The sequence below is a fragment of the Lynx rufus genome, unplaced genomic scaffold (genome assembly GCF_022079265.1).
Source record: "Lynx rufus isolate CCGP_SWC_20201006 ecotype Redwood Valley unplaced genomic scaffold, mLynRuf1.p SCAF_33, whole genome shotgun sequence".
Lineage (NCBI taxonomy): Eukaryota > Metazoa > Chordata > Mammalia > Carnivora > Felidae > Lynx > Lynx rufus.
The window spans coordinates 3,348,154-3,374,365 of record NW_025814849.1 but is presented as its reverse complement, the minus strand read 5'-3'; the positions used below and the strand labels follow the sequence as shown (position 1 = coordinate 3,374,365).

Genomic DNA, 26,212 nt, shown 5'->3' with positions numbered 1-26,212 from the left:
TGGGGGGGGCGGGGATCAACTAAGAGTTTTTTTCTATTCCATTTTCTCCTCTGCTGACTTTTTTGTTGTTGTTGTTATAACTCTTTATATTCTTGTTTTAGAGATTGATGTAGGGAGTAACACATGCCTATTTAGCTTATTAAGAATTAGTTTACATTAATAACATAACCTTATTTATAAGGGAAGAATAGTACCAGTGTATAATTCCATTTATGCACCTTCATTTTCGCTATTGCTTTTATACATTTTATTGTATGTTTTATTCTGTTATAATAATGTTACATCCCTTTTTGGTCCACATTTCAATCTGTTATGATTTCCTTTTAGCCCTGAACAATTTCCTTTAGCGTCTCTTGCAGAATTCTTTTGCTTAGGTTAAAAAAAAAAAAAAAAAAAGAAAAATCCTCATTATTTCACATTTATTTAAAGATAATTTTTTTTCTGGATATAGAATTCTAGCCTTTTTTTAAATTTCAGGACTTTGGAAATATCATTCCTTTTCTCTTGGCCTTCCCTATTTTTACAAGGAGTCAGCTGAGTTTTCTATTGTCCCATTCATTCCCTGACTGCTTTCAAGATTTTTCTCTTTGTCTTTTTTGAAATTTACTGACAATCCTTGATCTAAGGGTGGTATTGGTGGTAGTTTTTCTGCAAATTTCAAATTTTATATCTCCACATTTTTTCTACCTTCTTCTGTCTTTCCCGTCTGAGAACCTAATTGTACATGAGTCAAATTGCTTGCTAATGTCATACAGATGTATGAACTCCTGTTAATTTTTTAAATCATTTTCCTCATTGTGTTTCAGTTAGGATAATTTCTATAATATCTTCAACTTTATTAGATCTGTCTTTTGCAGTGTCCAATCTGCTGTTAAGACCATTAAATGAAATTTTTATTTTGGCCATTGGAGTTTTCAGTTCTAGGATTTTCATTTGGTTCTTTTTTTTTTTTTTTTAACTTTCTTATCACTCTGGGGATTCCCATCTCTTGGCCTATCCCATTCATCTTTACCTATACATTTTTAACCTGTTTGTAATAATTGTCTTAAAGTCTTTGCTAATTGTAACACCTGAGTCACATATGGGCCTGTGTCTACGGACTGTTTTTTCTCTCAGTCACATATTCGCTCATTTCTTTCCACATCTGGTGACTTTCATTGTGTGTTGGACAGTGTAGATTATGCACTGTGGAGACTGAATTCTGTTACCTTTCTCAGTAACAGCTATAACAGCACCTCTGGAGGGTGTTGAGGTGTATCCTTGCAGACAGTTATATTACTTGTGACATATCTATGTCTTGTATATGCTTGTTTTTAGCTTTATTTGGGTGGGTGTGTTTCATTTTTGCCTTTAGAATGCAGCCCTCCATCCTGATGTATGACCCCGGCTTCTATGATTTGGACCTTCCATGTCTCCAGTGGAAAACCCAGTCTCCTCTAACTTGGTGGAACTTGAACCCCAAATCCTTCGTCTCAGCGCCAGGCAGCCCTCAGAATCACCACTGAACTCTGCAGCCGTCTGGCTGTTTCCTTTCCTGTATGTTGCTTGCATCCTTGTCTGCCCTGCACAGGCACGACTTAGGAGTCACTGCGTAAATAGCGCGAGGGGAATGGGCTCACAGAGGTTGGGGATCCTGTTGCATTGCATCTTCACTTTCCGGGATTCTCTTCTCGATTTCTGTCATCTCTGCCATCACCGGAGGCCAGCTTCCAATTCCACGCCCTAGCAAGACCGCCTGCCACTTTCTGCTTGGACTCTGTCTCTCACACGAGCTAGCTGGGCAGTGCCCTAGGGGAGAATGAGAAGGGGTCTGGTTACGTGTGGGATTTGCTATGTGTTTCCCATCTTAAAAGGTGCAGACCACACGGTGTCCGCCCTCTCTACCCCGTAGCGCGGGGTGAACCGCGTAGGGCGCGTTCACGGGAAGCATTTTGAAATGGGTTGAGAGTTTTCTCTCCGCCATGAGGCATGGGCTGCTTCTCTCCCTGCTGGGTGTTCTTTGCAACCAAGGAGAGCAATCCGGCTCTGACGAGAACCGCTGATTCCTCTCATCTTGTGAACGCAACCAGGTCACGAGGACAGTGTTGGGGAGACTCGGGGAGGTGGTGCCCCACGGTGTTTCCGAGAGCCCTGGCAGCCAGTCAGCTGTGAGTGGATGAGAGCCCCCGCGATCTGTCCCGTGCTCTGGGGGTGAGTCCGCGATGGTGACCAATCACAGGGGAGGGAGACAGACGGCACTCACGGTTGATGCGATTAGCAGTGCTTGAGAAGGAACAGTCACCCTTGGAGACTGAGAACAGACTCCTCCCGCGAAATCCCCGGAGTCTGGTCAGACACCATCCAACTACCAGCAGCCGCTGAAACAGGTGATTCCCACCCAAAGGACTGTTCCCTCCAGAATGGCCGTCCACTTCTGATACAGAAGGTGGGGATTTCAGTGTCTTTTATGGGCGGGGGAGGAGTATCGTGCCCTCGGGGTCAAGGTGAAACGACCGGTAACAACAGTAAGCATACAGATGGCACTTACTCCGAGCCCGTGTGCTCTTATGAGCACTTGACGTACATCTTAGTTCCGTTCGTCGCACAGCTTGGTGAGCTTGGTGATACTGATCGTTTGTTGTATGTCAGAAACTGTGATTTCTCAGAGGCTTGCGCACGAGTCGATCCGACGCACACGTCCCTGGTGGGCAGCTCTGTTCCAGCGGCCATCTGGGGACCCGGGCACGTCCATCCCGTGGCCTCACCCTCTCCAGCACGTGGCCTCTAAGGTTGCCCCCGGGGGTCATCTCCTTCTCAGACCACCACAAGGGGCAAGGCCTTGAAGGTTCACCTGGGGGGTCTTTGGCGGGCTGCTGTGCGGAAGTCTGTCACATGGCCACGTCTTACCGAGAGGGAAGTTTGGAAGCTGAGTGTAGCTGTCTGAGCAGAGGCAGAATAGTAACATGACGACGATGTTCTAGTGAGTACGTAGCCGTTGTTGCCGGTAGGTGCTGTCTTGCGTCTGTCTTTGGATACGCTGACTAAATAAAGACAGGAAGGGCGAGCAGTCGTCCAAGGTCCCACGCCAGTAATTGGCGGATGTGGGACTTGAACCCGGGCGGGCAGGCTCCGGTGCCCTCTGATCTGCGCCCCGTCCTGTCCGTCCTGCCTCTGGCTCGTTTGCATTTCTAGGAGGATGTGGTTATAAAGCGACAGGTCTGGCATCCAGGAGGAGCCAAGTCAGTGCCGAGCGGTGAATGGATGGGGGAGCACAGAGGAGAGGACGTCTGCTCTCTGGTCAGGCCCTCGGCACGCCTTCCTTTGGTAGCACGTCACGTGCGAGGGAGCCGTCCGGGTGGAACTTCCCTCCTGGCCAGGCTGCGAAGACAGCGGGAGGACCTTCCTCACGGCGGGTGTTTGACAGTGGACTCGAAGCTGCCCTTGCAAGTGGGCCGTGGGCAGGTGTGGGTGTGAGCCCCGCCTCCCACACTTGATGGCTGAGCGACTTCTCTTGAACCTCGATCGCCTCGTGTGCAGAGTGGGTGCGCGCGGCCACCCGAGGCCTGTGTGAGCACCCCGTGGCGAGTGGAAGAACGTGTGGCTCACGGAGGAGCCTCGCCGGACAGCTGGTGCCCTCCCACCCGGAAATTCATGCCTTGGGGGGACGGTAGCAAGGCGTGTGGGGCTCAAGGCCTTCCTCCTGGAAGTTATAAATACATTCCCTTCCAAGTGAAATGCCACGCGCGTCCCAACAGGAAGATGTGTGGTGGGGGGTTGGCACCAGACCCACGGGAAAGGAGGTCACCCGTGGGTGACGGGCAGCACTGGCGATCCTGTTGTCACCAGGAGCCGCCAGAAGGACCGGGGACACGGCCACTGCTTCCACGTGGCTTGAACCGGCTGCTCAAGACCAGTGGGCACGTCCAGACCGGCTGAGGCACGACACGAGCTGTCCACTGGTGCACCTGTGTGCACAGCTGGGCTCTCAGGTTCAGATGGTGTCCTCGCACCCGTGTCTTGTCGCTCAGCTCTGTCCCCTCCCTGGGGAGGCAAGATACGTGGCCCACGCCTGCATCCTGTCTAGTCTGACGGACAGGGAGGGGAAGGAGAGGGGGAAGCAGGGAGAGGGGCAGGGAGAGAGGGAGGGATCGCCTTCGTCTCCCAAACGCGGGTCTCTCCTGGCGCGACCCGAGCCGATCCGTGGCGGGTAATCGCATCCACCTGGTGGGCTGGGAGCAGGGCGCAGGTGGCCCCGGAGGGCGGGTCAGCGTCCAGGTGAGCGGCAGAGCCGCGGTGCACGCTGGGAGCTTCCGCCCTCCCGCTGCCTCTGCCTTTCCTCGCCCTCGCCTCCTGCCCTGGCGACCTGGGCCGGCGCTGTCCTCCCAGGTGAGAGCAGTGGGCAGAGCAGCCGCCCGCCTGCCAGAGGGCCGTGCCCTGAAAGTGCTGCCTTCTGCGCCCCCAGGCCCTCCGGCGCCCCCCCAAGATGTCACCGTCCACGCTGGGCCCACCCCAGCAACCGTCCAGGTCTCCTGGAAGCCACCCGCCCTGACGACTGCCGGGCTGTCCAACGGGGCGAACGTGACCGGCTACGGCGTGTACGCAAAAGGGCAGAGGGTGAGTTCTGGTTGGGTGGCGTGTGGGGGCGGGGCCTGCCCGCACCTGCTCCTGGAGGGGTGAGCACTCGGGGGCGCCCTCCCTCTCTCCTCTCTCCTCCACCCCCAGGACCACCAGCACTTCCTAAACAGCACCCAGAGGGGTGCCCACGGCCCCCGGCAGAACACCGCCAGCCCCCTTCTCTCCTGTCCTTCCCCCTTTCCAGAATCTTCTTTGCCCGCCTCCCACAATGTTTGCCCTGCCATGGGCGGTTCTTGCAACTCCCCTCAGTGCTGAAAACTCACTTCTCCGTCCCCGCAAAATCGGCACCCCCCCTCCCCACCGCCGACGGGCTCACAAACTCCACAAGGTGGTACCAGCGGCCAAGGGGAGCCCTCCTTGGGAGCACCGAGCAAGACAGCTGCACCTCAACACACGAGGCCCAACTCTGTCCTGGCCCATGACACAGACGTGGCTGCCTTGGGGGAGGCTTGGGAAGCTTCCGTCCATCCTGCTGTTCCCCCGACGACCCAGGGTGACCTAGCAAGTGCAGCCTCCTCTCTGAGTTCGGCCTGCCTTGTCCTTAAACGCTGCCACCTGCAGGTGGTATGCTCCCCTGCACCCTCCTCCCCAGGACTCCCCTCTGCTCCCCTCCTCCCCTGGACTCCCCTCTGCTCCCCTCCTCCCCCAGGACTCCCCTCTGCTCCCCTCCTCCCCAAGGACTCTCCTCCTCCCTCAGGACCCCCTCTGCTGCCCTCCTCCTCCAGGACTCCCCTCTGCTCCCCTCCTCCCCAGGACTCCCCTCTGCTCCCCTCCTCCCCAGGACTCTCCTCTGCTCCCCTCCTCCTCCAGGACTCCCCTCTGCTCCCCTCCTCCCCCAGGACTCCCCTCTGCTTCCCTCCTCCCCAGGACTCCCCTCTGCTCCCCGCCTCCCCAGGACTCCCCTCTGCTCCCCTCCTCCCCCAGGACTCCCCTCTGCTCCCCTCCTCCCCAGGACTACTCTCTGTTCCCCTCCTCCCCTGGACTCCCCTCTGCTCCCCTCCTCTCCCAGGACTCCCCTCTGCTCCCCTCCTCCCCCGGACTCCTCTCTGCTCCCCTCCTCCCCAAGGACTCTCCTCCTCCCTCAGGACCCCCTCTGCTGCCCTCCTCCTCCAGGACTCCCCTCTGCTCCCCTCTTCCCCCAGGACTCCCCTCTGCTCCCCTCCTCCCCCGGACTCCTCTCTGCTCCCCTCCTCCCCAAGGACTCTCCTCCTCCCTCAGGACCCCCTCTGCTGCCCTCCTCCTCCAGGACTCCCCTCTGCTCCCCTCTTCCCCCAGGACTCCCCTCTGCTCCTCTCCTCCCCCAGGACTCCCCTCTGCTCCCCTCCTCCCTCAGGACCCTCTCTGTTCCCCTCCTCCCCCAGGACTCCCCTCCTCCCCCAGGACTCCCCTCCTCCCCCAGGACCCCCCTCCTCCCTCAGGACCCCCTCTGCTCTCCTCCTCCCCAGGACTCCCCTCTGCTCCCCTCCTCCCCCTGACTCCCCTCTGCTCCCCTCCTCCCCCAGGACTCTCCTCCTCCCTCAGGACCCCCTCTGCTGCCCTCCTCCCCCAGGACTCCCCTCCTCCCCCAGGACTCCCCTCCTCCCCCAGGACCCCCCTCCTCCCTCAGGACCCCCTCTGCTCTCCTCCTCCCCAGGACTCCCCTCTGCTCCCCTCCTCCCCCTGACTCCCCTCTGCTCCCCTCCTCCCCCAGGACTCTCCTCCTCCCTCAGGACCCCCTCTGCTGCCCTCCTCCCCCAGGACTCCCCTCTGCTGCCCTCCTCCCCAGGACTCCCCTCTGCTCCCCTCCTCCCCAGGACTCCCCTCTGCTCCCCTCCTCCCCCAGGACTCCCCTCTGCTCCCCTCCTCCCCCAGGACTCCCTCTGCTCCCCTCCTCCTCTAGGACTCACCTGTGCTCCTCCCCTTACTCCCTCCTCCTCTCTGCTCCTCCTCCCCAGGACTCCCCTCTGTTCCTCACTCTTCCCCTCTGTCCCTCCTCCTCCCTCAGGACCTCCTCTGCTCCCTTCCTTCCCCTCCTTCTCCAGGACCCCCTTCTCCACTTCTGTGGGGAAGCCCACAGGCAGGCTATGTGCATAAGAGGAGCCTCCTCCCTCTCGGGCAGCAGGAGGTCCATTGTGGCCTTTGCCTGGCCCCCTCCCCCAACCCAGCTTTCCTGGTTTACACTGAGCGTTCTCATGCCTCTGGGGCCCCTGCATCCGTATCTGATTGGTGCCGACGCGGAAGGAAAAAGTGTGGCCCTAGTTTGTGCCCTGGAAACCTCCGACAGCTGGCAGGTGCAGGGTTTGTAGAAGTCCCCAGCCCCCAGCCCAGGAGCCTGACTCCTGCCTGGTCCCCTCTCTAAGGCCCATTTGATCTCCAGGCCGGGCAGTGCGTCTAGCTGGGCACAGATGGGCCCCAGTCCCTGGGCACGAGAGGCTGTCTCGCGCTGGTCAGGGTGCAGGGGGACAGGCTGGGGGGACGCGGGCAGCCTGTGACCGGCACTCTCTGTGCACAGGTGGCCGAGGTCATCTCCCCCGTGGCGGACAGCGCGGCCGTGGAGCTGGTGCGGCTGCGGAGCCTGGAAGCCAAGGCCGTGACCGTGCGGACCCTCTCTGCGCAGGGCGAGTCCGTGGACTCTGCCTTCGCTGCCATTCCCCCCGACCTCCTGGTGCCTCCAACCCCCCACCCGAGAACTGCTCCCACACCGAAGCCATTAGCAAGTGCCGGAGCCCCTGATACCAAAGAGGAACACCCGGGTCCCCACGTCATGGTGGACGAGGCCTGGGAGCAGAGCCGGGCACCGGCCCCCGCCCACGGGCACATGCTGGAGCCGCCCAGCATGCAGGGCTCGGGCCCGGGGCGGCGGTCGCCCTCGCCCAGCCGGATCCTGCCGCAGCCGCAGGGCACCCCGGTCTCCACCTCCGTCGCCAAGGCCATGGCCCGGGAAGCCGCGCAGAGAGTGGCCGAGAGCAGCCGGGTAAGGCTGGGTGTCGTCTCCCTGGTCCCACTGTCCCTCGGCCCGGCTGGGAGCCATGCCCCCCTCCCTGCCAGGGACAGAACCCCATCCCTTCCTCGGGTGCATCGGTCTCCTGGGGTGCCCAGCGTGTCTGCTGCGGCCTGTGGTCAGGGCTCTGGCACGGGGACCGTGGTGGTCAGTGTCCCCCTCCACTCTGCCTGTCCAGCCTGTACAGTCTCCAGGAGCCTGACCCCTGACGGCGCCCTCTCTGAGCTGCCGGGTGGAGAGATCCGTGCCAGTGCTGGGGAGCCCCCACTTCCGGGATGTCCCCAGGGCTGGCCAGCCTGCCTCCGGGCTGGGGACCAGGTCAGGGCACCTCCGGAAGGGTGCAGACCCTGAAGGTCAGAGCTGAGAGACACAGGCACATTCAGAACAGCCAGGAGGGATGAGGGGTTCAGTGACAGCCTTCAGTGTCGCCTGAAACACCACAAATCCAGGCTTTTATGTGACATCTCCTAGTTGATTCAGTATGGGCCTGGAATACTTAGAAAAAGAGTTCAACGTTAATTTGTGACTTGTGACGAGAACGGTCCTGAATACGCACACTGGCCAGGGGGCCCCCCGCCCCCGTGCTGAGTCTCACAAAGCAGAAGCCCAGGCCCGGAATGTCGGGTGCTTTCGGCGAGGCTTTGTGGGCAGGAAGGGCCTGGCAGGGGAACAGGTGCCCCTCTGCTCTCCTGGACGGCAGCCGCACATCCCGCAGCTCTAAGACCCCCAGGGAGGGTCCCCGACAGCAGGCGGGAGCCAGAGACTGGGGCTGCTGGTTCCCTGGCCAGCTCGCTTTTCGGAAGGCATGGAGAGAAAGCAAACGTCTGAATCTCGTTTTTCAAGAAAACGTTAGTTAATCAGATCGAGAGAGCCAGGCAAATGGGACACACGGAGAGAGAACTCTCCGTTGGTTTCTGTAGGTTACCAGCAAAGACTGGAAGTGGTTCTGGTAAGGGAGGGGGGCAGCACACCGGAAAACCTGCCCAAGCCCAGGGGCCAGCGCTGGGCCGCTTGACACAGGCCCCTGCTTGTGGTGGTCCCCAGGGGGACAGGGGGCTGGGCCAAGGAAGGGCCGAGCCCAGGAGACGTGGGAGCCTGGAGGCCCCCTTCCCCTCTGCAGCCCTCCCGACCGCTTCTTTCCTTGTCCTTCCAAGTTAGAGAAAAGGAGCATCTTCCTGGAGAGGGGTGGCAGTCTGTATGTAAACTCAGACGAGGAGGACGGCTACGGCTCCCCGGACGTCAAGAGGAGGGGCGCCTCGGTGGACGACTTCCTGAGAGGCTCAGAGCTTGGCAAGCAGGTAAGCGTGGACTGGGGTCCCCGCCGGCCTCCCCTAGCCTCAGTGCCCTGGCCTCTGCAGGGCCAGGGCCATCCCCGTCCCTGGGGGAGGAGGAGGCACCCGGCCCGGTTACGGCACTCGATCGGTTTGGGAGCTTTAGATGTAACGGTGCCCGTGCGGTTGTGACCTCACCTGGGGATGGTTCCAGAAGGCTTCCACACTCCCCGACTGCCCTGTCCTGGCGTCTGGTCATGGGGGCGGTTTTGTGGGCCAGGTAAAGCCACAGATAACCACCTGGTCAGGTTGGGCAAAACCTACCATTTATTCACTTTTACAAATGGGAAAAATGTTTGTTGTGTATCTGCCATGTGCCAGGCATGGGGGGGGGCGACCAGAAATTCAAGGGTCCGCATCCCGCCCCCAGGGCACAAAACATTCAGACCAGCCTCTTGGGCAGCAGGTGCATCCAGTGTGGGTTTTGGCGGCAGTTTCTGGACGTGTGCGCTCTAACGGAAGCGTCCTTGATTGGTGTCAGGCCCTGCAGTGGGCGGGGGGGGGGGGTGTCAGGGCGTGAAGACACCGCAGGTCATCCGCCACCCACGGCACACACAGGGCAGGGCAGTGTCACGGCCTCGGGGGCGGTGTTGGACTCACACACTTGAGGTCACATCCTGGCCCTGCCTGGCTGGCGGTAGCTCCACAGGCAAGTTCCCCAGCGTCTCCAGCCATCGGGGTTCTTTGTCTGCAAGGTTAAAAGAATTCCGCTTGCCTCGATGTTAACACGAGAAACAGAACACCCAGCTAACGATGACAGAGGGGATGAAGATACTTCATTACCCCACCATACAGGAATAGGAAGCCCACGCAGGAGGAAGGTTGATTCAGCCTTCCAGGTGCGTCTGGGCTCTGGCTTCTCAGGCTTCGATGCTTTTGGCCTTCCTCTCGTGGTTCCAAAGTGGCTGCCATGGCTCCGATAATCACACCCTCATGTGGCAGCCCCCCAGGGAGGGAGGGAGGAAGGAAGGAAGGGAGAAAAAAGAAGGGGGCTTTCTTTTCAGACACTTTCTCTCTCTTTTTTTTTGATGTAATTTATTGCCAAGTTAGCTAACATGCAGCGTATACAGTGTGCTCTTGGCTTCGGAAGTAGATTCCCATGATGCGTCACTTACATACAACACCCAGTGCTCATCCCAGCAAGTGCCTTCCTTAATGCCCATCACCCATTTTCCCGTCTCCCCCCACCCCAACCTCCCATCAGCTCTCAGTTTGTTCTCTATATTTAAGAGTCTCTTACGGCTTGACTCCCCTTCAGTTTGTAACTATTTTTTTTCCTTCCCTTCCTACATGGTCCTCTGTTAAGTTTCTTAAATTTCACGTATCAGTGAGAACATACATCTGTCCTTCTCTGGCTGACTTATTTCACTCAGCATAATACCTTCCAGTTCCATCCACGTTGTTGCAGATGGCAGGATTTCATTCTTTCTCATTGTCGAGTGGTATTCCGTTGCGTGTGGTGCAGTTGTAAGTGGGACCAGTTCCTTGATTTCTCTGCCGATTCACTATTGGTGTATAGAGGTGCAGCCGATCTCTGTACGTTAATTTTATATCCCGTGACTTTGCGGAAGCAGCTTTTTGGTGGAGTCTTTCAAGTTTTCCACTTAGGGTATCATGTCGTCTGGGAAAAGTGAAAGTTTGACTTCTTCTTTGCCAATTTGGGTGCCTTTGATTTCGTTTTGTTGCCTGATTGCTGAGGCTGGGACTTCCAACACTATGTTAAACAACAGTGGCGAGAGGAGACATCCCTGTCGCGTCCCTGATCTCGGGGAGAGCTCTCCGTTGTTCCCCGTTGACGACGATAGCAGCTGTGGGCTTTTCATAAATGGCTTCTATGGTGTTTAAGTATATTCCTTCTATCCCGACTTTCTTGAGGGTTTTCGTCAAGAAAGGATGCTGTATTTTGTCAAATGCTTTTTCTGCATCTGCCTACGGGACCATATGGTTCTTATCCTTTCTTCTATTAATGTGATAGATCACATTGATGTGCGAATATTGAACCTGCCCTGCATCCCAGGGATGAATCCCACTTGATCATGGTGAATAATTCTTTTAATGTACTGTTTATGTTGTTGAGAGTTTTCACATCCATATTCATCAGAGATACTGGCCTGTAGTTCTCCTTCTGTGTGGTGGGGTCTCTGTCTGGTTTGGGAATCAAGGTAATGCTGGCTTCGTAGAATGAGTCTGGAAGTTTTCCTTCCATTTCTACTTTTTGGAACACCTTGAGAGAAGGATAGGTATTAACTCTGCTTTAAATGTCTGGTAGAATTCCTCAGGGAAGCCATCTGGTCCTGGGCTCTTACGTGTTGGGAGATTGTTGATAACTGATTCAATTTCTTCGCTGGTTATGGGTCTCTTCAAATTTTCTGTTTCTTCCCGTTTGAGTTTTGGAAGTCTGTGGGTGCTTAGGAATTTGTCCATTTCTTCCAGGTTGCCCAGTTTGTTGGCATATAATTTTTTTATAGTATTCTCTGAGAGTCATCTGTATTTCTGTGGTGTTGGTTGTGATCTCTCCTCCTTTCATTCATGATTTTATCTATTTGGGGTGTCTCCCTTTTCTTTTTGAGAAGTCTAGCTAGGGGTTTATCAGTTTTGTTTATTCTTTCAAAAAAACCAGCTCTTAGATTCATTGATCTGTTCTGGGTTTTTTTTTTTTTTTTTTTTTTTTTTGTTGTTGTTGTTGTTGTTTTGGATTCTGTATTGGTTATTTCTGCTCTAATCTTTATTATTTCTCTTCTGCTGATGGCCTTGGGATTTCTTTGCTGTTCTGCCTCTAGTTCCTGTGGTTGTGTGGTTAGGTTTTGTATTTGGGATTTTTGTTGCTTCTGGAGATAGGCCTGGATTGCAGTGTATTTTCCTCTTAGGACTGCCTTCACTGCATCCCAAAGGGTTTGGACTGTCGTGTTTTCATTTTCATTTGCTTGCATATATTTTTTAATTTCTTCAGTTTCCTGGTTGACCCATTCGTTCTTTAGTAGGATGTTCCTTAACCTCCATGTATTTGGAGGTTTTCCAAAATTTTTTTGTGTGTGGTTGATTTCAAGTTTCATAGCATTGTGATCCGAAACCATGCGTGGTATGATTTCAGTTCTTTTATATTTATTGAGGGCTGTTTCGTGGCCCAGTGTGTGATCTATCTTGGAGAATGTTCCATGTGCACTCAAAAAGAACGTGTATTCTGCTGCTTTTGGATGAAAAGTTCTGAATATATCTGTCAAGTACGTCTGGTCCAGTGTATCATTCAGGGCAATTTTTTTTTTTAATGTTTATTTTTGAGATATAGAGAGAGAGACAGAGTGGGAATTAGGGGAGGGGCAGAGAGAGAGGGGTACAGAATCCGAAGCAGGCTCCAGGCTCTGAGCTGTCAGCACAGAGCCCGACGTGGGGCTCGAACCCATGAACCATGCGATCATGACGTGAGCCTAAGTCAGACGCTTAACCGACCAAGCCACCCGGGCGCCACCAGGACCATTGTTTCTTCGTTGATTTTCTGCCTAGATGATCTGTCCATTGTTGTAAGTGGAGTATCACAGTCCCTTGCAATTACAGTATTCCTGTCGATAAGTTTGCTTATGTTTGCGATTAATTGATTTATATATCGGGCAGACACTTTTCTCTTAACTGGGAGAAAAGTCACTCCCTGCTACATCTCACCGGGCATCATGTGCCCAGCACCGAGAGAGGAATAGGATTCCCACCAACGATGTCCCTGGCGAGCAGTAGACACCTGCTTCCATCCCGAGTTAACTCCTTCATCACGGGGTTGGAATCCGATGAGACCGTTCTCGTGTAGGAGGGCACTTTCTGTACACCTGGGGGAAGACCTCCTTAAAAGCAGCCTGGTCTCTGTGTGTTTAAAGCCATTCATTGTACGTCTTCTCCTTGGTGCCTGACTGAAAGGAGGACAGCTGGAACAGCTCAAGCCCCGAGGTGACAGAGGCTCAGGCCGAGAACCTTCCCGGCCACTGCTCCCCGCCGATGCAGGCAAAACCTTAGGCCACGAGCTTAATGTGGCTGGAAGTGCTTGCATGTTTTTATCTAGGGTAGTAATCGGAAGCTGGAGTGTTTTTAATAAGTGTGTCGCAGGGTGCGATGAAATGCATTTGTCTTGTCGCCCACCAGGAAGATAAAGAAACCTTTCTTACCGCCATCTAGCGAAAGCAGAACGCGTTCGTAAATCTGAGCTCGTCAGGGCGTTCAGTTTCGGGGGGCTGCAGTCTGTTTTGCTGTCAGTGCTGGGGGTGTCGGTGACGGACACTCTGTGAGTGAGGACGTGGCGCTGAACTACAGCTGAGCTCCTGGCCGGGCTCTTTGTGTTTCCGTTTGCATGTTACCAAACCCGCAAGGAGGCTTTCCTGTGAAACCGTTCACGCGGCCCCCAAGCTGGGCGCAGGGTGAACACAGCCCGTGGCGGGGGAGTCCACTGCCTGCCCAGGCTGGGCTGTTCTCCAGACGCCCCACGGTGCGCGTATTAGACCACGTGATATTTGTAAGAGCCTTCAGTGCCTTTATAGGGTGCGTACACGCCCGCTTCCCACCGCCCTCTGCCCTGCCCGCACTGTGTGCCCTAGCCCTGCGGCCGCCTGAGCCGGCAGGGGTCTGCGCCTGTTCCCACTGGGCTCCGAGCGGGCAGCCCCGGGCCGTCTCCCTGCCCTCCTGGCTCCCTGCGCTCGATGGGATGGACACGTGCAGGCCCTTGTCACTGCTGATGGGAGCCACACGCACATGTGCACACGCACACACGCATATGCACACACACGTGCACGCGCACGCACGAGTTGGGGGCTCCCAAGGCTGCAGGGCAGGGAAAGGGTGGCAGCACAGCCCGGGGGCCCCGACTCCGGGGGCCCCACGGTGTCCCCTGCTCTCGGCCCCCAGCCGCACTGCTGCCACGGAGACGAGTACCACACGGAGAGTAGCCGGGGCTCCGACCTGTCCGACATCATGGAGGAGGACGAGGAGGAGCTCTGCTCCGAGACGCAGCTGGAGGACGGGGGCAGGAGGCGGCCTGGCGGCACATCCCACAACGCCCTCAAGGTCAGTGGCCCGGGGCACCGGCTCCCTCCGCGCGGCCTGGGGCCCCCTTTCCCTGTCCCTCCGCTGGGGCCACGCCCTGCCGTTTCGATCGGCTTCTTCCTTGGTGCTGAGCCCATGTTCAGGCACTCCTCCGGTCTCCTGTCCCAGGCTCGCCCCAAAAGCCCGGGAGGAGGAGCTCCAGAGCGTTTCACCCCTGGGGTGCACGACTCGGTACGGGGAATGGAGTGGGATAGGAAAACGGCACAGGGAAGATGCCCGGCCCGGCCCTGAGTGCTGACCGCAGAGCCAGCAGCCGGGCCCTGAGTCAGACAAGGGCCGGGGATGAGCAGAGCCGGCGGAGGTCTTGCAGATTTTCCGGGAAAGGAGGAAGCTGGGGAGCGCGATGCTCCACGGGGCATGGCGGCCAGAGGAGGGCGGGGCAGCAGGGGCCACACGGGCTCCGCACACAGGCCCCTTCTCCGACGCCCCCAGAGCCCCGCGTCCTTGGCTCCCACCTCCAGTGCGGCCGCCAGTGACAGGCTGGATGGGGGTCACCTTCACGGAACGTGAGCTTGAGGCCTCCGGAGAGCCCAGTAGGAGGCCTGTCCCCGTGCGCGTCCCCGTACCCTGAGCGCGTCCCGGGGCATGAGCCGCCCGCCTCTGCACCAGGCCCTGCGCCAGGCCGAGCCAGCAGTGCGGCCGTTCCCAACCCCGGGGGAGATAAAGGGCCGCCCGGCTGCTGGGACCCCTGTGGGGTTCGCAACTGGAAAAGGCCACGGAGAGGAACGTTCTGCTGGGGGATAGCACACCCCGCCACCGAACTCCTCTAGGACACGCAGCCAGGCATTTTGAGTGGTGGGTAGAAGGCAACGTCCGGTGCTGGCTGCCAGCTCAGTGCCCGCCTGCATAGACAAGACTCAGATGTTCTCCCAGCAAAGGCCCCCGGCAGAGCCTTGGAGATCCTCTGTCACCAAAGAACATGGCAGATGCGCATGCAAATCCTGCATGGCCGCAGCTCCCGGCGGTCCTGGTGGCTCCCCCCGAGCCTCTTGCCAGCTCCCAAGGCAACACTGGCCAGCGGACTCACAGCAGCCTTCCTTGAGGGAGGCGGGCCCCAGGCTGCCCCCTGCTCCGCCTGACTCCCCCCAGACTCCCCCTGCTTGGCCCCAGAGCTGCCTGCAGGTGTCTGTGGCCGGGCTGGGCGAAGCCTGTCTCCGTGTTTCCAGGATACTTCTCCTTTGGATGGAGAAAGCCCCTGGGATGGCACTTTCTGCAAAGAGTTTAGTAGAGAAGCAGAGGGAGGCTTGGGGAGCGACCAGTTCCTAGGAAACTGATGGCCCAGTGCCGCCCCCCCCCCATCCCCTGTGTGCCTGGGAGCTAGCTGGCAGAGGGCAGAGCTGGCCTGTGGCGGCCACAGGCTCACTTCCTTTGTTGTGCCCACGGCACTCTTACGGGTTTTTAAATCAGGAGATTTCACGGGCTGGTGTGGACTTGCAGTTCTCTAGAAAGTCCCACCAAGTCTGGCACGCTTGGGCTCTGCTGCCCACCTCGGCACAGTTCCCTGTGGCTGGGCCAGCTTCCCCCACGGCAGCCTCGCTTTGGAAGCCCCGGTTAGACCCCTTTCTCCTCCCAAACGGACTCTGGCGTCAGGTCAGCAAAGGGGAGAGGTTGGGTCCAGGGCAAGGGCGCGCTGCCCAGGCCCTCCCTGCAAGCAGTGAGCTCCGGCCACAGCGCCGGGGAAATGCGCCAGGGCCCCCAGCTTGTAGAGCCCCAGGTGGGCGTCCCGGAGGAAAGGCCTTGCCTGCAGGGGCAGGGAGGGCCTCCGGAAGGAGGAGCTGTCTGGGTGGGCTCAGTGGGTGTGGAGGATGGGCTCGAGGATGCCCCCGAGGACAGAAATGTGTGTGACCTGTGGGCTCGCAGTGGCCAGGTCACCTCCGGCGTGGGGCAGCTTCCTGGGTGGCGCTGTGCAGGCAGGCTGGGCCTGAGACTGGGGGGGGGGGGGGGCGGAACGCGGCTCCCCGCGCCAGGGGCCGGGATCCAGACGGCCAGGCCCACCAGGTCCTCTGCAGACACTGGCGGAACAGGGCTGTGCAGCCGCACTGCCCCAGCCAGGATGCGCCCAAGGGCCGAGGCCCCGCCGTCCCACAGGCGTTTAGCTGCAGCGGAGGGGGGTAGAGGAGGGGGGGCGCCGTGGGGACCGCCTCCCCGCACCGACTGCCACTTCCGAGTTCAGGCCCGCCCAGGCCTCCGGCTGTTCGCCCACCGCCCCCCACACTCGCGGCCTCCACTCCACTCGGAGCGCGCCTCCCGCCGGCCCCGCTCCAGGCACCGTCCGTTAACCTTCTGTTCTCTTTCCAGAACCGGGCCAGAGCATGCCTTTCGCCCCCGAGTGCACGCATGCTTGCCCCTCACCGCGTCTGAGACTAATCCTGTCTATTTTCTTTCCTTCCCCCATGTCACTTCGGTCACACCCCGCGTTAACACACCACCCTTTAAGGAGTGCTTTCAGAGTAGCCGCACTGAAGGGGTCTTCCCGGAGCGCCCCGACCACCCCCAGCAGACCTACCACAGTAAGGGGCTGTTCAGTATCCCCGAAGTAGCCGAGGACGGGGAGCAGCTGTGGTTATTGCACAAGCAGGGCTTAGGGCACTCCGCCGGGGCCAGGGCCCGCGCCCGCAGCGGGGACGAGGCCCCCCCGGCGTCCTGGCTCCCGGCTAAACCCAGGGGCCCCGGGGTCGGCCCCCACGCCGAGGACTTCGTGCCGGAAGACAGAGGCTGCCGGTTCGGCCGCTCGGCCAGCAGGAGCCCGGACAGTGGCCTGGACTGTGGGAGCGACGAGGAGGAGCTGCACTTCAGCTTCCGGAACGCGGCCAAGTGCAGCCCGGGCCCCGGGCACTGTCGCTGTAGGAGGAGCCTGAGGCCTCTGCTGGCCCGGCGACGGACGCTGACCCGGCAGAGCAGCGTCGAGGAGGACTTTGGGGAGCAAGCGGTCCCCGGTGACGCCCTCAGGAGCGATGGCGCCCCCCCGAGCCCAGAGAGAGCCACCCCCAGGAGGTCTGGCTGGGAGGAGCCCCTGGCTCACCAAGGCTCGCGGGATGTCTGCAAGAAAAGCGTAAAAGTGGCCGACAGTAGGGCCACTGGCCGCCAGGCACAGCCGCGTCCCGGGCCCGCAGAAGGCCCCTTGGTGTGTGAAGTACGCTTCCTGCTCACGTCCGCTTGCCAGGCCAATCCATTTCCATTCTCTCCCCCGGTCGATTTATTTTGGTAGCCATCCCTGGGGAGCCCCTGTGCTGGCTGGCTTTGGTTTCCATGCATTTTGATTTCCGTCCCATCGCTTCCTGATCTTTGCCCACGCTGACGATCCCTTTACTTTGCTGTCGAATACTGACCCCCTCCCCCACCCCCACCCCCCAGAATCAGCGATGATTATGGCTGCTTTAATTCAAGGGCAACTGAATCTAAATTTTAATTAAGGGTTAGCTGAACTGTGATTATCCAAAAGTTTGGCAACACTTTTTTTTTTTTTTTTCCCAAAACGAACCCCAGGGACCTGTTGGTGACCACCACCGGCGGTCCTTACTGATGCTTTTGGTGTTTGCTTGGTGTTGTGTTTTGGTCTTTATCCATAACTGGGGGAAAAAAAAAGAGCAGTTATCGAAGAGATCCATCTCTATATATTGTTTCCAAAGTGGTTTTGTTTTTGTTTTGTTTCCTTCCCCTTTCTTGCCTGTGTCCAGTTTTCAGAATGGGTTTTCCATCATCTGCTGTAGACGCACCCCCTGCCTTGTGTTCCAGGCTTGCAAGCGGGCTGTGGAGAGTAGGGGCTCATTCAAGGCTTCGTTCATGTCTATATTGTGCCCTCTTTTCAGCACATCTGCTCCTGTCACGCTGAACTTTTCCATGAAAACAAGGGCGAGACGCGGCCGGGCGCCAGGCCTCCGGTCTGAGCCCGTGCAGTCGCGGTGTGTCCACCAGAGGGCGCCGATCCGTACCCCGCTGAGTCACCTGCCACCTGCAGCCCCCCCACTACCTGCCCCTGCTTGTCACAAGCCGCCTAATTCCTGGGACTCCCTCACCACCGTTCCTGCCCCGTGTCCCTGAGAACTTCCTGACTCAAATTACTTCCCAGTGAGCTGGAGGTTTCGCTGTGACTCTCTCGTACGATTCTGACCTTTAGTGCAAATTAGGAGTGAACCCGTCCATAAAGGAGAACCATCCGAGTCAGCCCTGCAAATTGATTGGCGCCTTCGGATTAGGGCCAGGACGTTGCCGTGAGTTTCACAGCCGATAATGCGCAGAAACTTCTGTCTTTGAGTTTTTGGTAACCTCACGTACAGTGCGGTCCAGGCGGGATGTTTGGAAATGCAGTCATCTCCCCGCCTCCGTGATCGCTGCCGGCGGTGGGCGGTTCTGGGACCAGGCAAGGGTCGTGGGTGGTCAGAGTGGCCAGAGGCATGAGGTGCCTGTGTCAGCCCCTCTCGCTTTGGTTCCAAGATTCCGGCTTCCGCAGCAGTAGCCGCAGGAAACGGTGCCTCCCGAGGAGTCCCCTCTTGCCCCCACCCCCGTGAGTGTGTCGCAAAGGGACTCTGGTCTGGAAGACGGGGCGCCTGGGGTGAGCAACCTGTTTCTCTTCCAGGTTATTCAGCTAACCTTTCAGTTAAAAGCTAAGTTTAGTTGCCTTTAGAGCTTCCGCTTCTAAGTTGACTTGATTTGGCTGACTTAGTTCTTGTGTCCCCCAAGGCTGGCAAGACTTATGACTCCGTTGTTTTGTCTTTAGATTTTAGGAAACCCGGTGTCTGCAGGACGGGCCGACAGGGCGGATCACGCGGGCCGGAGGTTCCCCCACGGCAGTGCTGGCCCTCAGAGGTCGCGGCCAGTGATGGTCCCATCCATCGGTTAGTGGGCCTGGTTGACACCTTTCTCTTTCTTCCGAGCACAGAGCACATGGCTGCTTAGTCCTTGATCTAAACACGTTTAAAAACTTACGAGAAATAGCATTTCAACCACACGCAGAAAACTCTCCATTGCTTACCGCAAAAAGAAGGCAGAAAGCACAGGGTAGATAAAACCAAGTACCATATTGGCTTCTTAGGTCTGTCTTCTCCCTGCCGATCTTTATTTATGTTTTCCCGGAGCGGCCGGACGGCATGAGCCCCGGAGAGATCGCAGTGCGCTGCCTCCCACGTCCCTGCTCGTGCTCCCGGGACATGCGCGTGGTCAGAGCGGCACGGGAGCAGGGATGGCGGCCAGTCTCCAAACACAGAGATAAGCCCCGAGTGACGGAGAGTTGTCCGCATGCACAACACGCTTTGGCAGCCGGGACCCAAAGTGACAGAAACGCCAGGAGGCCCAAATGTGTCCTCGGAGCATGTGCCGCCCTCCCCCATCCCGTCACCTCCCTGCTCGCGAGTCCCCGTCTGGCACCCCGTGTCCGTTCTTTCCATTCCTTTTTGGGATTGAGCCAGTCTTGCCGACATCCGTCATTTTCGTCCCTGTGACCGACCCACTGGGCCAGGGGGACGTGGTGGGCGGTCGGATGGGAAGATGTCCGCCAGGGTCATCAGCCCAAATAAACCAGCCTTTCGTGAAAATGCACGCACACGTGGGAAACAAAGCAGGCGGGACTGGGGACGGGTAGAAGAGAATGAGACCCCTTGGCCTGGCAATTCAGGACTCCAGGAGACAAGTTAGGGGCCTCTAGACGCCCGCACACACGGCTCTAATCGCAGCCAAACCGCTGACATTTACTAGACTGTCCTTTCTGTCACAGCAGCTGGAAAGACAGACAGACGTGATAACACAAAACAGATCCTCTAAGTGTCGTCCTCCTTCTGGACTTCTCTTCCTTGTAAAGTCCAGACAGCAGGGAAAAAAACGTGATGTTTTTATTTATCGGCAACAATTTCACGGGATAGGGTCTTTTCCGTTAACTGGAAAATAAGCGGATGCGCAGTCTGACTTGGAAGACGCTGGTCTCTCCCGTGATCTGCGCGTCATCCCCCGTATCCGTTTCCGAGCCCAGCGGGGTTCTCCTGGCGTGTGAGCGGCTTGTGGGGGACTGACGGGCCGTCTGTGGAAACGAGGCAGGCCTGGGCCAGACGCACGCCCAGACTTGGCTCTTCTCTGCGGTTCTGGGTGTCCGGGTCTTCACCGGGCTGTGACTGGATGCGTGGAGAGCACGGCGAGGCTTGTCACGGAGCCGCTGCCGTTCCCGGGGTGGGAGCGTTCGTGTTGTGGGTGCTGGGGTGGGGTGTCCTCTGGCCCCGGTCCCCTGGGACAGGGAGGGAACGTCTGCCCGTGGCCGTGGACTGCCGGGGGGGCGCACAGGGGAAACATCAGCGCGTCCGAGTCGGGCCAGCGGACGCTCTCCCCGGGATGGGCCTTTGAGTGGCTGTGTCTTACGGTGAAGGATTGAAAGGGCTGCACGCGTGTCTTGATCTCAGTAAGACGCTAGTAACGTTCACGGAAAGAGTAACGCTAACGTTTTAACGACAAAAGCTCTTGATAACGTAACTCAAAAAAGCGCTGCATAAATTTGTGATTTATTGCTTTAATTGTACCTGACTTCTTACCGTGTAGCAATGCAAGAAACCACGTAAAAGCACGATTGGTGTCATGCACGTGGTACGTTCACACACACACAGAAACGCCTAGTATATTCTCAAAGGACAGAAGTGTCGTGCACTCAGAAGCTGCCAGTGACCCTCGGGAGCTAGTGGTCAGTGACGCGCCGGAAGACTTTCCCCCCAGGTCCTCTTCCATTTTTCTTGTGCAAATATCAGTTGTTATTTTAGGGGTCTGCTCTACTCCAGAAGCATCTGTGGTCTTTTCCAGGGGACCCTAAGTCTACAGACCATACGTTTCCCCAGTACATTTTTAAGAAGCAATGCACTCACCATTGAATTAAAATACTGTACCTTTTCGTATTATCTGGGTTTTCCAAAATGAAGGAAACAGCGCCCCTCCTGATGTAAAAAGACAAGAGTTGGGGAGCTACAGCTGTAGTGTCGATCTCACAGTCAGCGTGAGGGGGGCCTCAGGACACGGATCGGTGACTCCACGGGTGGATTTCCCTGGGCCCGGCTTCTGGCTTTCTCCTGTTTGGCGTTTGTATTTACCCGCGTACCCGGAGGGTGCCCCTTCTCCTGGCGAGGATCCCGTTCTAGGAGTCTGTGGCCTCTCCAGGTTTTCCCGTTTCCTCGGCTGTCCTGGCTGCCGAGCTCCCAGAACGAGGAAACGCAGCACGTTCTCTCTGTGCGCAGAGAGGAACAATTGAAAATGAATATATGAAGCTTGGCCCTTTAGAACAGAGATGCCTTTTCCACGGGTTTCCCGGCGAGGAGAAAATGAAACGCGTGAAGTATGTTTAACTCACGACTCCCTCTTCCCCTGTACAAATGACCGCGGACGTTACCGGTGAAGGCTGCTGGTCTCAGGCAGGGAGGGCCGGGTCTCACCCGTACAAGACGATGCTTGTTGGCACGGCACGGCTGGACTCAGGAGGCCTGTCCGGGCGCATGGTGTGCAGACCCTTTCTCCCTCCTGAAGAGACCCCCCTGAACCCGCCAGGGTGACCCGGGGTCATAGCCTCAGGACAGAGGGGGAGGAGTGCCCACACCAGGTCAGACCAGGGCTGGAGGGGAGTTCCTCCTCCTCGGGCCGGACCCCCGGCCGCTCCCTGCGGTCTCTGGGGAGGCCAGGGCCGTGGCCACGTTCCACGTGGACACAGTCCTTCTCTGCAAGGAGAGGCAGTGAAGCCCCCCCTCCTGCCCACACTCCCACCCCCTGCCCCACCAGAGAGAGCCCGTGGGGCAGGTGGGCAGTTCTGCCGTGGTCTCCCCCGTTTCAGGAGACTCCGGCTGGAGCCTTCGCTGGGACCCAGCCTCGGATGCCTGCCCTGGCCTCCGCGCCTCGGGCAGTGTGGCCACCGTCAGGGTCCCTGAGCCGGGCCAGCTGCCGAGGGTGTGCGGGCCAGTGCAGACCGCAGGGGTGGCTCGAGACCCTCAAGGACGATGGCCGTCGTGGCCAGCCCCCGCCTAGGAGCGGACCTAGTCCCCGGCCCTCGCGCTGTCTGGCCATCGGAGACGGCCGAGAACCCCTGGGAGTGAGTCTGCCTTCCCGGCCGTTCTCCGTTGTCCGCCCAGGGCAGGGCGCTGCTGGCTCTGCTGTCGCGGGCACCGGGCCCCTTCTGCGCACCAGCCACCTGCCCGGAGTAGAAGCCGGCCGCCTTCGTGCCGCTGACGGTTTTCTCCGCCTCCCCCCTGCACGCGCTCACCCGAGATCCGCGGAGGCCACGGGGTGGCTTATGTAGCTTCCCACGATTTCAGTTAGGTAACGTTGAAAAGTAGGGGGAAACGCCTGAGGTCTTTCCATTGACCATAAACAAAATAAAAACTTAGGACACGAATGACGCCCCCGGTTGACAAGCTTTGTTCCTTGGCAGAAGAGAAATCACTGAATTTCTAGATTATCTGGGCGTCCTTAAAGGGTCCCCAATTTAAATAACGTCAACAGTGCACTGCATTTTAAAAGTCCACTTTTTCGGCTGCTAAAGTGCTTTTTATTTATTTTTCAACTAATTTTTTTTTTTTTTTTTTTCTGGTGAAGGAAACCGAGTGGCTTGGTTCTTCACTTGGTCTCCTGTCTTTCCTGTGTCCCTGTGGCGTCCTCCCGTCGGGGTCCTGGTCGCCAGGGGCCTGGCTGGCTGTGTGAGCCGCCTATGCTCTGCCTCAGTGGCGGTTCCCATTCGCTTCCCGCTGCCGTGGGAGCGCGGTCCCGCTACGATGACGTATACAGCGACATCGACGACGATATCTGATATATGCGAACATAATAGGATTTCAAAGAATAATTTTTAGCAGCTGGACGATAGGGGAGTTTTGTGAAGAATGCATTTGTTGCTGCTGAAATACTTAATTTTTTAAACATTTTATTCATTTTTGAGAGAGACCGAGCATGAGTGGGGGAGGGGCAGAGAGAGAGGGAGACACAGAATCGGAAACAGGCTGCAGGCTCTGAGCGGTCAGCCCAGAGCCCGACGTGGGGCTCGAGCTCATGAACCAGGAGATCGTGACCTGAGCCGAAGTCGGCGCTTCACCGACTGAGCCCCCCAGGCACCCCTCTGCTGAAATATTTAGAGCTGAGCGGACAGCTCAGCGGATGACCCCAGACGCGCACACGAATGTGTCTCGGTCACGGGAGGAAGGCGCCGTCCTTGCCTGCTGTGGACACGGGTGGCGCTCTGCATGGTGGCGGATGGCCTGTCCATCCCCACTGACCCCTCGCTCGGGTCTGCGGCTGGTGAGGCCGCCCAGCATCACCCACCTGTCACAGACTCACACGGGGCGGGGCTTCATACTGGTGCTTGATGACAACGATTTGCCACTCAGACCCACTGGTGTCGGTCCACACGTTAACCGCAGACTTCTTTTAAAAGACGAGTTCCAGCGTCTCAGCCATCCTTATTCCCTGAGCCATATATCGTATTAACAGCACACATTTCTGAGTCAATGAGGGGCGGTGGGGGGGGGGGGCATGGAGGGCAGGAATCACCTAGCATTCTGTCTCTGTCCCCACCTGCGCCCAGATGAATACAGTGAGCGAGACCACCTTTCTCCAGACTTCTATGAAGAGTCGGAAACAGACCCTGGTACAGAAGAGCTCCCAGCCCGAATCTTTGTGGCTCTTTTTGACTATGACCCCCTCACCATGTCCCCAAATCCGGATGCTGCAGAAGAAGAGCTTCCTTTTAAAGAAGGACAGATCATCAAGGTGGGGGCTCGGCTGGGGGCCGCTGGGTTGGTGGGGCACTTGGGGGGGACAGATCATCAAAGTGGGGGCTGCAGGGCTGGTAGGGCACCTGGGGGGACAGATCATCAAGGTGGGGGCTTGGCTGGGGCCACCGGGCTGGTGGGGCACTTGGGGGGCGGGGGGACAGATCATCAAGGTGGGGGCTCGGCTGGGGGCCGCTGGGTTGGTGGGGCACCCGGGGGGACAGATCCTCAAGGTGGGGGCTCGGCTGGGGGCCACTGGGCTGGTGGGGCACCTGGGGGCTCAGCTGGGGGCTGTAGGGCTGGTGAGGCACCTGGGGGGACAGACCATCAAGTTGGGGGCTCGGCTGGGGGCCGCTGGGTTGGTGGGGCACCCAGGGGGACAGATCCTCAAGGTGGGGGGCTCGGCTGGGGGCTGCAGGGCTGGTGGGGCACTTGGGGGGGACAGATCATCAAAGTGGGGGCTGCAGGGCTGGTAGGGCACCTGGGGGGACAGATCATCAAGGTGGGGGCTTGGCTGGGGCCACCGGGCTGGTGGGGCACTTGGGGGGCGGGGGGACAGATCATCAAGGTGGGGGCTCGGCTGGGGGCCGCTGGGTTGGTGGGGCACCCGGGGGGACAGATCCTCAAGGTGGGGGCTCGGCTGGGGGCCACTGGGCTGGTGGGGCACCTGGGGGCTCAGCTGGGGGCTGTAGGGCTGGTGAGGCACCTGGGGGGACAGACCATCAAGTTGGGGGCTCGGCTGGGGGCCGCTGGGTTGGTGGGGCACCCAGGGGGACAGATCCTCAAGGTGGGGGGCTCGGCTGGGGGCTGCAGGGCTGGTGGGGCACTTGGGGGGGACAGATCATCAAAGTGGGGGCTGCAGGGCTGGTAGGGCACCTGGGGGGACAGATCCTCAAGGTGGGGGCTCGGCTGGGGGCTGCAGGGCTGGTGGGGCACTTGGGGGGGACAGATCATCAAAGTGGGGGCTGCAGGGCTGGTGGGGCACCTGGGGGGACAGATCCTCAAGGTGGGGGCTCGGCTGGGGGCCACTGGGCCGGTGGGGCACCTGGGGGGACAGATCCTCAAGGTGGGGGCTCGGCTGGGGGCCGCTGGGTTGGTGGGGCACCCGGGGGGACAGATCCTCAAGGTGGGGGGCTCGGCTGGGGGCTGCAGGGCTGGTGGGGCACTTGGGGGGGACAGATCATCAAAGTGGGGGCTGCAGGGCTGGTGGGGCACCTGGGGGGACAGATCCTCAAGGTGGGGGCTCGGCTGGGGGCTGCAGGGCTGGTGGGGGCACCCGAGGAAGGGGGTAGCGGTCTCACCATACCTTAGCTCCTTAGTTCGTCCCAATGGCTGGCTGTTTTCTGTTGCATTAAATATCCAGCCTGCTGAGCGGCAGAGAGGAGGGACGTCGTGAGTCTGAAGTAGGAGCTGGAGAGAAAGCCTGGTGCTCAGTAGCAGAGGGAAACAGGGAGCCCTTGAGCGCTAAGTTTTCGGGTTCCCCAGAGGGCATGCCAAGTTGCGTTTGAACGTGGTTATGATACGTGTCTAGTAAGACACGCCCTTAAAGCGTGGTGCTGTGACCCCAGAGAGTGATGAACAGCTCTGGGTTAGATGAGATTCCTAACTTCTGGAATCCTGACACGCCACACCGTCTGGCGGAGGAAGCCACTTGCTGCGGGCGGAGACACCGCCATGTGGGGTCTAGACGTCCTCTCCGCGGGTGGGGTCATCGCACGCGGCTTTCGCTGTGTGGGTTCAGATACGCAGGCCGCGCCCAGAGTGGAGCCAGAGCCCCGACTTGTGGCCCCACCGCCACCAGCTGATGGGGAGAGCAGTGTCGTCCAAACCCTGGGGCAGAAACTCGGGGGCCGAGGGCAGGAGCGCAGCTGTGCAGGGCGCGCGTGGGTGACCGCGGTCTCGTTCGTTCGAGCGTGTTCTGACGACGTGCCGGCAGGGCTGAGGCGCTTGTGAACCCACGGTCCTGCCGCCTTGGCCTTTCACACCGGCTCCAGGTGTATGGGGACAAAGACGCCGACGGCTTTTACCGGGGGGAGACCTGTGCCCGGCTCGGCCTTATTCCCTGCAACATGGTCTCGGAGATCCAAGCCGACGACGAGGACATGATGGACCAGCTTCTGAGACAAGGGTTCCTTCCTCTGAACACGCCTGTGGAGAAAATAGGTAAGAGACCGGCCCCTGTTCACCTGCACCTCCCCCCACCCCCGCCCCCCGCCCGGCGGTCCGTAGCCACGCCACGGGCTCACGGGCGCTCAAGGCGTGTGGGCGGGGTCCAGTCTGTGCCTTTAAACATCACGGGGGAGGGGTGCCTGGGTGGCTCAGTGGGTTGAGGGTCCGACTTCGGCTCAGGTCACGATCTCACAGTTCGTGAGTTCAGGCCCCGTGTCAGGCTCTGTGCCGACAGGTGGGAGCCTGGAGCCTGCTTGGGATTCTGTGTCTCCCTCTCTCTCCCACCCTCCCCTGCTCACCCTCATCTCTCTCTCTTTCTCTTGAAA

General features: G+C 58.5%; 1 protein-coding gene across 7 annotated transcripts in view; it reads left to right on the top strand.

Annotated features, from left to right (window-relative positions):
* Nucleotides 1–26,212, top strand: part of RIMBP2 (RIMS binding protein 2) — a 72,015-nt gene that overhangs the window by 33,737 nt on the left and 12,066 nt on the right. For 4 of the 7 annotated variants that reach the window (XM_047093199.1, XM_047093202.1, XM_047093201.1 and 1 more), the window contains 7 exons: nucleotides 4,442–4,593; nucleotides 7,106–7,567; nucleotides 8,749–8,892; nucleotides 13,807–13,965; nucleotides 18,722–18,839; nucleotides 23,531–23,715; nucleotides 25,712–25,880. In XM_047093199.1, coding sequence (XP_046949155.1) covers nucleotides 4,442–4,593; nucleotides 7,106–7,567; nucleotides 8,749–8,892; nucleotides 13,807–13,965; nucleotides 18,722–18,839; nucleotides 23,531–23,715; nucleotides 25,712–25,880 — 1,389 coding nt within the window. Of the gene's footprint in view, nucleotides 1–4,441; nucleotides 4,594–7,105; nucleotides 7,568–8,748; nucleotides 8,893–13,806; nucleotides 13,966–16,441; nucleotides 17,129–18,721; nucleotides 18,840–23,530; nucleotides 23,716–25,711; nucleotides 25,881–26,212 lie in introns of all 7 variants that reach the window. The other 3 variants (XM_047093195.1, XM_047093196.1, XM_047093197.1) reach the window with 1 other exon arrangement.